General features: G+C 42.1%; 1 protein-coding gene across 1 annotated transcript; it reads left to right on the top strand.

Moving 5' to 3' along the window:
* Nucleotides 1-7,180: 7,180 nt before the first annotated feature.
* On the top strand, nucleotides 7,181-11,567 carry PIGM (phosphatidylinositol glycan anchor biosynthesis class M). Its single transcript, XM_088835937.1, has one exon. It carries the CDS (start codon nucleotides 7,344-7,346, stop codon nucleotides 8,613-8,615), a length of 1,272 nt encoding a protein of 423 aa, XP_088692063.1. The 5' UTR covers nucleotides 7,181-7,343; the 3' UTR covers nucleotides 8,616-11,567.
* The last annotated feature ends 945 nt before the right edge of the window (nucleotides 11,568-12,512 follow it).

The raw sequence follows: 12,512 nt of genomic DNA, 5'->3' as shown, positions 1-12,512 counted from the left end.
AACTTGCTCTTCAGAATACAGAGGTGTCCACTGAGGCTTCCGATAAACCCTGTGCTGCTGACAGGACCAGGAGGGGAGATATTGCATACATGGAAATCTAGGGCGGTCTACCACGTAGCCTGTGTGCTTGCATGCCCAGTGTCCTGTCCCTGTGGCACTTAAAAATCCTGTTCCCCTCTCTATTTCCCTGCTGTCATGGGGTGGGGCAACTGCAGCTCCAGCCCCAGGAGGTGATGGCGATTAAACTGAGAAGCTGAGCGCTTAGGTGTGTCAGAGGTACTAAAGGGAAGCCTCAAGTCTAGACTCTAAATGCCAGGACTAAAGAGCTGCTGGACCCAAGGTATTCTCAAGGCAGAGGCCCAGCTTTCTGTGTAGCTGCAAGCAGCCCAAAGAGAATGCCTTCTGTGCTGGAAGAGTCCAATTCCAGCATCTGGGCATGGGGCAGGGCATGGTGCTTTAGCTTTGATGGGAAAGGCTCCTGAAATCCCTACTCTGTGCTTTACCTCATTACCCGCCTAACTCCCTAACCCAACCTCAGCTAGTAAGACCATCAGGGATTTCTCTCTGAGACCTGAGCAGAGCAAAGAAGCCAGTTATACTACTGCTACAAGCTAAGGACACTGCCCCCTCCCAAAGCTGCTACCCTGGTCCTTTACCCTTGCTAGTTAACCTAGCTTATTTGTAACATAACATAACACACTAGTTTTGCTGTAAAGTTAGCCTGGGCTTTGGGCTCAGTCATGGCCAACTCTATTGAAAGCAGAAATATCTAGGGATGGTTTTTCCATTTACTGCATTAAAGACTAAACCAGGTCAAACGTACCTAGGAAAAATATGTGGGGTTGTTTATTTTTTGGTTTATTTTTGTCTGTTCAGAACAAGTTACTATTACTAAATAAAATGGCTGAATCTCTGTTCTTCGCTGCAGCTTCTTTTAGAAATCAAAACCAATCCTGTCATTAAGGTCTGAACTCACTGGCCTTCCTTTGGGAAAGGAGGGTGGAACTGGACTGTGCTGGAAGAGCTGCTGACAACATGGTCAGGTCTTTCTCCTTCAGTGTTATCACCAGTTCCCCAACTCCTTTCCCACACCTCCCCTCATTAACTTTAGGATCCTCTAGCAAATGCCTCTTACACTCAGTTTTAAAAGGATCACAAAAAAGTTAAGACCGAGAAATCTGAAAACTGTCTCAGCTTAATCCAGGAAAGTCAAGTTGCTTCGGAACCCAGGCATTGCCCCTTTTAGCCAGCGATCATGAACCCAACTTCCCTGCCATACTACCATGGAGTAGTTCCTTACATATCCTCAAGGCTGTATGTGCCTATTCATTTAATCATTAGGTATTTCTTGCCCCAGTTCTCAAAGAGGTGGGTTTCTCTTCTATGCTTATCTATCAATAACCTGAAAAAGACTTGGTTGTTAATATCCAGTCCTGAATTGAAAAAACAGACCCCCATGGTTACTGACTCTTGTTCCGCAGAAAAGGAAGGACAGAGGAGAAGACTGGGTCTCTTACCATTATCAATAAATACTTATCTACAACATTTGGGTAGCACTAGGTTTCAGGGATGAGTCATGGGACATGGGGCTTCCCAGGTGGTACCAGAAGTAAAGAACCCGCCTCAAATGCAGGGGATGTAAGAGACTCCGATTTGATCCCTGGGGTCGGGAAGATCACCTGGAGGAGGGCATGGCAACCCACTCCAGTATTCTTGTCTGGAGAACCCCAGGGACAGAGGAGTCTGGTGGGCTATGGTCCATAGGGTCACAAAGAGTCAGACACAACTGAAGCGACTTCATGCGTGCACACATAAAACAGGAAAGACATAAGATATATGAAATATATAGACCCATAACATTTGAAGAAACTTGTCAACTTGTGAAGAAAAAAAGATAAAATAACAAGTAGCAGACATTAGGACCAAATACGCCATTAACAATATATTCTAAACAGTGAGATATCTGTGGGAAACATTCCCCAAAGATGGGCACGAGGCAAGGGATGGTATCAATCTAAGAGATGTGGCTAGAACACATCTGACATAGGATTCAAGAAAAATCAGCAAAAACTGAGTTCTTATTACAAGAAATGTACCATTCAAGAGATAAACAAGACACGATACATACCATCAAGGTACAGTCTTTTCTGACTTTCTACCTGCTACTCCTTTTGGGGAACTCTGCGTACTGCTTGCCGTCTCCCATGTTAACTCTCAGTAGACAAAGCCCTGTTAAAGCTGTAACTGCATCATGTACTCCTTTCATTACACTTGTCACAGCTGCCATTTTGCTACTTGTCTATTATCTGACTAATATCTGCCTCACCTGCTAGACTTTAAGTGACATGCGACTTTAACTGCGGTTCTTGTCAGTGTTGGGCCACCAGTACAGCTGGGCATCTAGCACTGCACCTGCATGCATACACGCGTGCGAAACTGCTTCAGTCATGTCCAACTTTTTGCGACCCCATGGACCGCAGCCCTCTAGGCTCCTCTGTCCATGGGATTCTCCAGGTAAGAATACTGGAGTGGGTTGCCATTCCTTTTCCAGGGGATCTTCCTGACCCAGAGATTGAACTCATGTCTCCTGCATCTCCTGCATTGGCAGGTGGGTTCTTTACCACTAGTGCCACCTGGGAAGTCCACCCAGGTGGGTGATGCTCATGTGCGATGCTCAAAACTGGAGAACGAAGGATGGAAAGAAAAGAGGGAGACAAGTCTGTTCTTGTACTGAAAGACATGTGGTATATAAATAAGTGAGGAGACACAGGAACCTCTGTAGGTAGGACAGCATGATAAAAAGTATCACAGTTAAGAAAGCAAAAGGTATATTTAAGGAATGGTTAATAAACCTAAGATACAATCAGCAAGGACCTACTGTATAGCACAATGAACTGCACTCAATATTCTGAAATAACTTACATGGAAAAAGAATCTGAAAAACAATGAAAAAAAAATGTGTGTATAAATGAATCACTTGGAACTAGCACAACATTGTAAATTAACTGTACCCCAATATAAAACAAAAATTATATAAAACACCCTAAATAGAGGGCTTTCTCGGTGAATAGGTTTAAAACACAAGATAATGGAAGGATTTAATATCAGGTTAAATAGTTTACTATTTTTTTCTACAGGCTTGGGAGCTATTGAAGATATTTGAGAAAGGAAAGCATCTAATTAAAATACTGTTTATGAATAACAATCTGGCTGCAGAATTGAGAACCAGGACACTAAACCAGTTAAGAGACTTGCAAAACTTTAGGGGAAAGGTAACTGCCACAGATCCTAGTGTAATACAAATGTCAATACTGTAATCAAATTGAGCTGTTGAAGTCTGGACTAAGGATGCTGAGCACAAAAAGAATTAGGGATAGACTCAAAAGAAATTACAAAGCAGGAAATATAAGCAAGATCCAGATAAAAAAAGAAGGGGATTGAATTAAGGCACCAGCAGGAAGCAGATGCTTATACTCAAAGGGCTAACTGGACATGATTTAATGAAGAGATTATCTGCAAAGGTATGGGGAGGGTCAGGGCTGGTGAAGCACCCAGGGACTTGGAACAGTAGGAAGACTTTGTATGTGTGCCTGCTAAGTCGCTTCAGTCATGTCCAACTCTTTTCGACCCTATGGACTGTACCCTGCCAGGCTCCTCTGTCCGTGGGATTCTCCAGGCAAGAATACCGGAATGGGTTGCCTTGCCCTTCTCTAAGGAAGCCTTTACTAGTCTTAAATCTGAAGGGACAGTCATTGAAACCTGGTGAGAGTTGTAGCCAAGGGAGAGGGCTATAATTTCAGCAGGAGCCTTGGCCTCAGGTAGAGGAACTCATGCCACTGCCAAAGTTCTGCTAATGCCTGCCTCTGGCCTATTCTAATGAGAAACCAGGGGGCAAGGGAAACTGTATGATGCTGAAAAAACAGGAAGAATAGACAGAGTGGACCTAAAAAGCTAATGAGAGCATACACAGCACAGTTGCCAAGGCCAAGGTCCTCACTAAGGATTCCAGGGCTGAGGTATGCATGTGTGTGTGTTTTCCCTAGCCACTAGTTCTAAAAAACTGGAAACCAAGAGCAGACAATGAAAGGGAGAATTAGGAAGGATTGTAAGTAATAGTTCAAGAGGTAATGAACAGTGGAGCATTTGAAAAAATGTAGCTTTTTCAGGGAGAAGTGAGAAGACACAACTCCTATGCCCAATGCAAAGAGCTCAATATGGGGTCCTTAGTGCCATGATACTTCTGTCTCACCTAGAAATAGTAATGTTGCCTAGAATTAGCCTTCCCTAACCTACTCCCTTCTTAAGTCCCACAAAAACTATCTACATCTCACTTTGATCCAAACTTAGTTTCTTTTGATTAGTTGTTTACTGTTTAATTTCCCAAATTGGGTGTCTTTTATGTGTTTACTAGGTTAAGCTCTATAGGGACAAACTGGTTGAGGCCTTTCTTCCACACTATCTAAACCAAACCAACCAAAGGAACCCCTTTCTCCCTCTGAAGGATTAACTAAGTTAACCCTCCGACATCTACCTCCCATATCCTCTACCTTCTGGGACCAACCCTCACTTATCTATCACTGGCAGAGGAAAAGAATATCAGAGATAAATCACAGTGAGAGAAAATATCAGAAAGATTCAAACAAGAGATCAATGAAGGAAGGCAGAGGGGGAAATTAGATACCATAAAGGTGGCTCAGAGGTTAACACGTCTGCCTCCAATGCGGGAGACCCGGGTTCGATCCCTGGAGATCCCCTGGAGAAGGAAATGGTAACCCACTCCAGTATTCTTGCCTGGAGAATCCCATGGATGGAGAAGCCTGGTAGGCTACAGTCCACGGGGTCGCAAACAGTCGGACACGACTGAGCGACTGAACAGAACAGAACAGAATTAACATTCTATTTGCAGGTTAGCCATACAGTAGTTAAGAATACTGTGGGCCATCTGCTTTTGAGTTCCAGCTCTGCCACTAGCTGACTATGTGACTGAGGAACATTACTTAACCTCCATATTTCTTAACATTACTTAACATTTCTTAACATTACTTAACCTCCATATTTCTCCTTGATTTCTTCATTTGTGAATGTGGGACTATCTACCTTACATGGTTAAGTATTTAGCATGACGATGGACATACTGCAAATAAGTTGTCAACAAACCTGGCTATTAGAAATTATCATCATCATCATTTGAATGGTGCCATTGTATTTATGGTTACTGAACTGCAAAAAAAAAAAAGGTTAAAAGTAATTACTGGGACTTCCCTGGGGGCTCATTGGTAAAGAATCTGCCTACCAACACAGAAAACACAGGTTCCATCCCTGATCTGGGAAGATCCAGAAAAATACTGAATGAAGTTCATGTGCCCTAGAGCCTGCGCTCTCCAACAAGAGAAGCCATCACAATGAGAAGCCTGTGCATTGCAGCTAGAGTAGCCGCTGCTCTCTAAAACTAGGGAAAAGATCATGCAGCAGTGAAGACCCAGCACAGCCAAAAAAATTTTTTAAAGTAACTATTAATAAAAGGTATATATTTATACTAAGGCACAGATAATGACAAAGGGATATCAGAATATGAATACAGGCTGTGTGAGATTAAGACAGTTCATCCAAAGAATAAATGCAAACTGTATGAGGGATGAATGGAGGGTAGTCCTGGGAGCTGCATGTTCAGACTAGATGGAGTCATCTGCTTTCTTTATGCTAGTATAGAAGACCTCCCCTAGGAAGTAGGATCAATCTGTAAAGTCAAGAAAGCCAGCATTTACTGACCATGTACCATGTGCCTAAGACTGTAATAAGTTATGAGTAATTTTAAAAAATGAAGGATAAGATATATCCCCTAACCTCAAAAACCCTACAATCTCATTGAAAGGGTTATGAATACAATATAAAATAAATAATGAAATTCCAAAGTGTAGACTATAAGTTCAATAAGTGCCCACAGAAGGGCAAGAGGTCATGGGTTAGAGTCCTTGGTGAGAAATTCATGAGAACAGGGTTTTCGAGTGGGATGAGTGAAGGGGGTAGAACTTGAAATAAATGATATTTCAAAGAGAAAAGGACTGCGAGTTGGAAGCATCCCCAAAGATGCCACTCCAGAGGTTCTGGTATGAGTAACCTGGAAAATCAATTCAGTGTGTACCGAATGCCTGAAGTGTGGTAATGTGATATTCGCTGAGGTACAGAAAAGAACAAGATAATCTCTATTCTCAAAGAACTCATAAAGAGTCCTGACAGAAAACTAGGAAAATGAAACCAAAAAACAGTTGTCACTGACAAATGCTACATTACAGGGATAGTGATTCCAAAAGGGAGTTTTAGAGCAACGGGACAGTAGGCACTGGACAGCAGAGGTGCAGGAGCTTCTGTGTGAATGATTTTCTAGAACTTAGAGCCCCTTGGCCTCTGTCCGTCTATCCTCACTTAGGAATGGAATCTAAATCACAGTGCCTGATGAAAAAGTGAGCTGAGAACCAGGATATGCTTTCAGGAGTTAACACATGAACCGAAGCTTGAAGGGTTAAGTAGTGACTGAAGAGGAGACGGCAACGTCGACAGAAAGAACAGTAAATACAATGGCACTTAAGTACGAGGGCATGACATATTTGAGGAACCCTACGAAGCTTCCCGTCCTCCTTTCCCGTTCCTCCACCAAGCGCTGTCGGATAATATACAGGCTGACCAGTTCAATTCAAATTTATATAAACAATAATTTCAAAATACAAGTATGTCCCAAATACTGCACACACTTTGGGCCTCCTTTCAATTCATCCCAGCTCGGCTCTCTGGTAGCCCACAACCCGCCTCACTCCCGCCCCCGGCCCCCGAATTACCCTCGAGCAGCAGAGGTAAAGCGTGAGAAATCATCACAGGTTTATTTTTCCTTCGTTCCTATTTTTTTTCACCCTCGGATCTCCCGCCCAGGCCAGAGGGATGTGGCTCGAAGTTCGCTCCGCTCTAGGAGTCAGTCTCTACCAACCGGAGTTGAGGCGGGGGAAGTACACGGCCACCGACGACTAACACACTTGCAGCGCTGTAAAGAGTCCACCCAGAGCCAGCCGGCCCGGCAAGCGGAAGTCGCCTACCCCAAGGACCGGAAATCCCGCCTTCGCCGGAGAAGGAGCGGAAGCGAGACCTTCAATGCAGAGGAAGGTAGTTCTCCGCAGGGGCCGCTGAGAACCCGGCCCCGGGTAAGTGGCCGGAAGCAGAACGGGGGCGGAGCTTCCTGCCGGAAGCTGTTTTCGATTGGCCGCCTAGCTGATAGATGAGGACCCGAAGCGAGGATTAGACGTTCCAGGGCAGTTTGAGAGCTGGGGACGGAGCTCCTGTGGTGCCGTCAGATCATGAGCCCGACCACACACTGGGGAGAGAAGTTCCTGAGTCTGCGGGTGCCCCCCGCCGGGGTGTTTGTTGTGGCCTTCCTTGCCCGAGTGGCCCTGATTTTCTATGGGGTCTTCCAGGACCGGACCCTGCTAGTGAGGTATACAGACATCGACTACCAGGTCTTCACGGACGCCGCGCGTTTCGTCACGGAGGGGCGCTCCCCTTACCTCAGGGCGACATACCGATACACTCCCCTGTTGGGCTGGCTCCTCACTCCCAACATCTATCTCAGTGAACTGTTTGGAAAGTTTCTCTTCATCAGCTTCGACCTCTTCACCGCCTTCCTCCTGTACCGGCTACTGCTCCTTAAGGGGCTGGGTCGCCGCCAGGCTTGCGGGTACTGTGTCTTTTGGCTTCTTAATCCCCTCCCTATGGCGGTGTCCAGCCGAGGCAATGCGGACTCGATTGTCGCCTCCCTGGTGCTTATGACCCTGTACCTGATAGAAAAAAGACTCGTCGCGTGTGCCGCTGTATCCTATGGTTTCGCAGTGCACCTGAAGATGTATCCGGTGACCTATATCCTTCCCATTGCCCTCCACTTGCTTCCGGAACGCGACCGTGACGAAAGTCTCCGTCAATCCCGATATTCTTTCCAGGCTCGTTTGTACGAATTCCTGAAAAGGTTGTGTCATCGGGCTGTGCTGCTCTTCGTAGCAGTTGCTGGACTCACGTTTTTTGCCCTGAGCTTCGGTTTTTACTACAGATATGGTTGGGAGTTTTTGGAGCACGCCTACCTTTATCACCTGACCAGGCGGGATATCCGACACAACTTCTCTCCCTACTTTTACATGTTGTATTTGACCGCAGAGAGCACGTGGAGTTTTTCCCTGGGAATTGCCGCATTCCTGCCGCAGTTCATCTTACTTTCAGCAGTGTCTTTCGCCTATCACAGAGACCTCGCCTTTTGTTGTTTTCTTCATACGTCAGTGTTTGTCACATTTAACAAAGTCTGCACCTCCCAGTACTTTCTCTGGTACCTCTGCCTCCTCCCCCTTGTGATGCCGCGGGTGAGGATGCCTTGGAGAAGAGCTGTGGTTCTCCTGGTGTTATGGTTCATCGGGCAGGCCTTGTGGCTGGCTCCTGCTTATGTTCTTGAGTTTCAGGGAAAGAACACCTTTCTGTTTATCTGGTTAGCCGGTTTGTTCTTCCTCCTTATCAACTGTTCCATCCTCATTCAAATCATTTCCCATTACAAGGAGGAACCCCTGACAGACAGAACCAAACATGACTGATACACTCCAATCCTTCTGCGACTTGGATTCTGATTGTTCTGAACGGATCAGAGAGAGCTTTGGAGAAAAAAAATTTTTGAACATCCTAAGCACTCTAGTGAAAGTTCAGTTTGGAGCATAAAACGATTCCAACAAATTTTAATGAATGTTTGCCTTACTTATAGAGGGGGCTCAATAATTGAGTTTCACCCTTTGGGAAATCTCAGGACTCATTCATCTGGGACATGATGGGAAGTAAAGGTTACTTGTTTGAAAATGGAAGGGCTAATGAAATAGTCAGATGCTAAAAGGTTTTTGTAGAAAGGATAGAGGAATACAGTCAAGAGATGAAATCTAAGCCAGTATTTGTTACAGTTATACTGTGGTGCTGTCTGAAACTGTCTTTTATCCCCCACTTTTTTGTTCTAAGGCTTTCCTGATAACTGTGAAAACTCAAAATATTCCGGAAGTACAGTTTTTAGATATAAAGTGTTAAGTAATACTACTGAGGTTGGGAAAGTTAATTCTGTATTAAAAGTGGGGGCTTAGAAGATAAAGAATCCAAAGAATTTAAATTATAGTCATGTTTCATGTTTTATAACTTAGTTTTTCAGCACTTAATTCTAGCGGTATTAATTTACTGTTTGGTTTTATACAAAAAGGATTAAATTTAAATTCATCCATCTTGGGACATCCCTGGTAGTCCAGTGGTAAAGAATCCACCTTGCAATGCAGGGGACTTGGGTTTAATCCCTGGTCAAGGAACTGAGATCCCACATGCCACGGAGCAATTAAGCCCATGTGCTGCAACAAAAGAATGAAGATCTCTCATGCTGCAAATAAGACCCAGTGCAGCCAAATAAGTATAAATAAATAAATATATTAAAAAGATAAATACATTCATCTTTAAACTTCTCAACATTTTAAAATAGCATCTTGCTTTTGATGTTTAAGGTCACATATTGTTATTACATTTTATTTTATTTTATTATTATTTTTTTTAATCACCACCTCTCTTTTGTCTCTTTTTAATATTCTAATTACTAGAAAAGACTTTTGATACCGAATATAAGTTAATCAAGTATTATCAGTGTTGTTAAAATGAGTAGAGAATTTAGGTGATAAATAAATCGTTAATAGGTATTTACTAGCTTAAAAATACCTCACGTGTGAAAATTTCATGATAGAAATGAAGACTTGCATAGGAGGTTCCTAGAAAGTATTGGAAGCGTTCTAATAGCCGTTAGTCTTTTATACCAGAAACTGATGGGGAGACTGTGAAAATGGGCTTTAGTAGCCAGATGCATTTTCCTTATTACTCTTAATTTTCTAGGAAAAAATGCTTTGTGAGTGTCAAACAAGCAAGCCAAAAAAACACAACCCATCTAGATTGGGGACTCCCTAATACTCTAAATGTATTACCAATGAGTGAGTTTGGTTTTATGATTTTGATAGTAAAAGATGAGTAATGTGACAACATTGTTCTTTCACTAAAACCAAAAAACTGCAGAGGAAGTAGTATATTTCATGTCAGTTCAGGCCTAAAAAAGTCTGAAAATAAGATGTCTGTAGACAGGTCATAATTAAGAATGTTATTACTGGCAGCACTTCTTAAATGGACACCTTTCATAACCCACCATTAAAAAGAAGGGGAGAGTACTTCTCTGGTGGTTCAGTGGATAAGACTCTGTGCTCCCAATGCAGGGGACCTGAGTTCAATCCCTGGCCAGGGAGCTAGATCCCACATGCCGCAACTAAAGGTCCCATGTGCTGAAACTAAGACCTGGCAGAATGGAGCCAAATAAATATTAAAAAAAGAAGAAGAAGGGGAGAATGGGTGACTTTGCATGGGTTGCTGTTTGTATGAAAGTATCAGAGAGAATAGTTGTTGAGGACAGAGACCTTTCTTGTAACATATAGTCTCATATGCAACATTAACATTTGTGTATGACTGTTCAATAGTGGCCTTCCAGCCACGGCAGTTTTACTTTTTTTTCTTCATCCTTTTATAATAATAATTAAAAAAATTTTTTTTCTGGTAGAACTGGGAGGGAAAAGGAATCAGAAATAGATTTCCAACATCTCAATATAATTGTTTTTTTGGTATTTTTAATAGTCACAAGTGTATTTACTTATTCGTTTCTTTTTTACTTTAACATTCTTTGTTGTGCCTTACTCTTCATACTTACATTGAAATTGCTAAATAATACTCTATCATATGAATGTTCACATTATAAATACATCATAAGAGTAAAACATTTTCCACATTTTAAATTACCTTAACATTCTTAGAAATCAGTGGGGTTCTGTTGGGATTTTGGAGGGAATTTCATCGGCAAATCCTGCCTTATAAGAAATTCTCTACCAAAGAACTACAGGCATTTCTTAGAAGATGCTGAAAGTGTTCTTTTATGCTATAAGACATTTAGTAAATTAACTCAAGAAAAGATCTTATTTGGTCTCTTGGGCTTTTAAATTTTTTTCATTTGTTTTTGCTTTTGTAAAATTTCTTGTCTTTTCATGTGCAGTCCTTTGGTTTCTTTGTTAATCCTATTATAACACTTTAAAATTGAATAGCACTTTGGCTTTTTTCCTATATGATACTTTTTGTTCTTATGCCACCCTTTAAGATCAATATACCCATTTCTAGATAAACATTAATTATGAAGGATGCTTCTTAAGATGGTCTGTGTTCTAAACAGAGTGACTGCATAACTTATTTTCTTCTATGGTTGCCTTAATGTCTTCAAAATGTGGTCCCTAAATATCCCTAGATAAAGTCCCTGAATTGGGCCCATTGGAAAGGAACTCTTTCTTAAAACCGTATTCTTCAGTTACTGACTTCTCATTACCTTGCTGAATGACTCTAAGTGACATAACATTGTTTCAAAAGCTTTGCAGAACTTGTCTTTTATTTATTTATTTTTTATATCTAAAAAAGAATTTTATTAAAAAAGCACAAATGCAAAGAAATGAACAGAGGAGAATTTATGCGTCGAACCTGGACTGGTCACTTATGATAATATACATGCTACAATTCCATTCTCTCCAATCATTCCACCTTCACCCTCTCCCACAGAGTCCCAAAGACTGTTCTAAATGCCTATGTCTCTTTTGCAGTCTCTTATACAGGGTTCAGGTTACCATTTTTCTAAATTCCATATATATGCGTTAATATACGGTATTGATGTTCTTCTTTCTGGCTTACTTCACTCTGTATAATTGGCTCCAATTTCATCCACCTCATTAAAACTGATTCAAATGCATTCTTTTTGATGGCTGAGAAATACTCCATTGTGTATATGTACCAAAGCTTTCTTATCCATTCATCTGCAGATGGACATCTAGGTTGCTTCCATGTCCTGGCTATTATAAACAGTGCTGCAATGAACATTGGAGTACATGTGTCTCTTTCAATTCTGGTTTCCTCGGTGTGTATGCCCAGGAGTGCGATCGCTGGATCATATGGCAGTTCTATTTCCAGTTTTCTGAGGAATCTCCACACTGTTCTCCATAGTGGCTGTACTAGTTTGCATTCCCACCAACAGTGTAAGAGGGTTCCCTTCTCTCCACACCCTCTCCAGCACTTATTGCATGTAGACTTTTGGATAGCAGCCATTCTGACTGGTGTGAAATGGTATCTCATTGTGGTTTTGATTTGCATTTCTCTGATGATGAGGGATGTTGAGCATTTTTTCATGTGTTTATTAGCCATCTTTATGTCTTCTTTGGAGAAATGTCTGTTTAGTTCTTTGGCCCATTTTTTGATTGGGTCACTTAGTTTTCTGGAATTAAGCTGCAGGAGCTGCTTGTATAATTTGGAGATTAATCCTTTATCAGTTGCTTCATTTGCTATTATTTTCTCCCATTCTGAAGGCTGTCTTCTCACCTTGCTTAGAGTTTCCTTTGCTGTGCAGA

This window comes from Moschus berezovskii, chromosome 4, assembly GCF_049115385.1.
Source record: "Moschus berezovskii isolate FMDL1 chromosome 4, NW_MosBer_1.0, whole genome shotgun sequence".
Taxonomy (NCBI): Eukaryota; Metazoa; Chordata; class Mammalia; order Artiodactyla; family Moschidae; genus Moschus; species Moschus berezovskii.
Note: the sequence above shows the minus strand (reverse complement) of the source record. Positions and strands in the feature narration are given on the sequence as shown.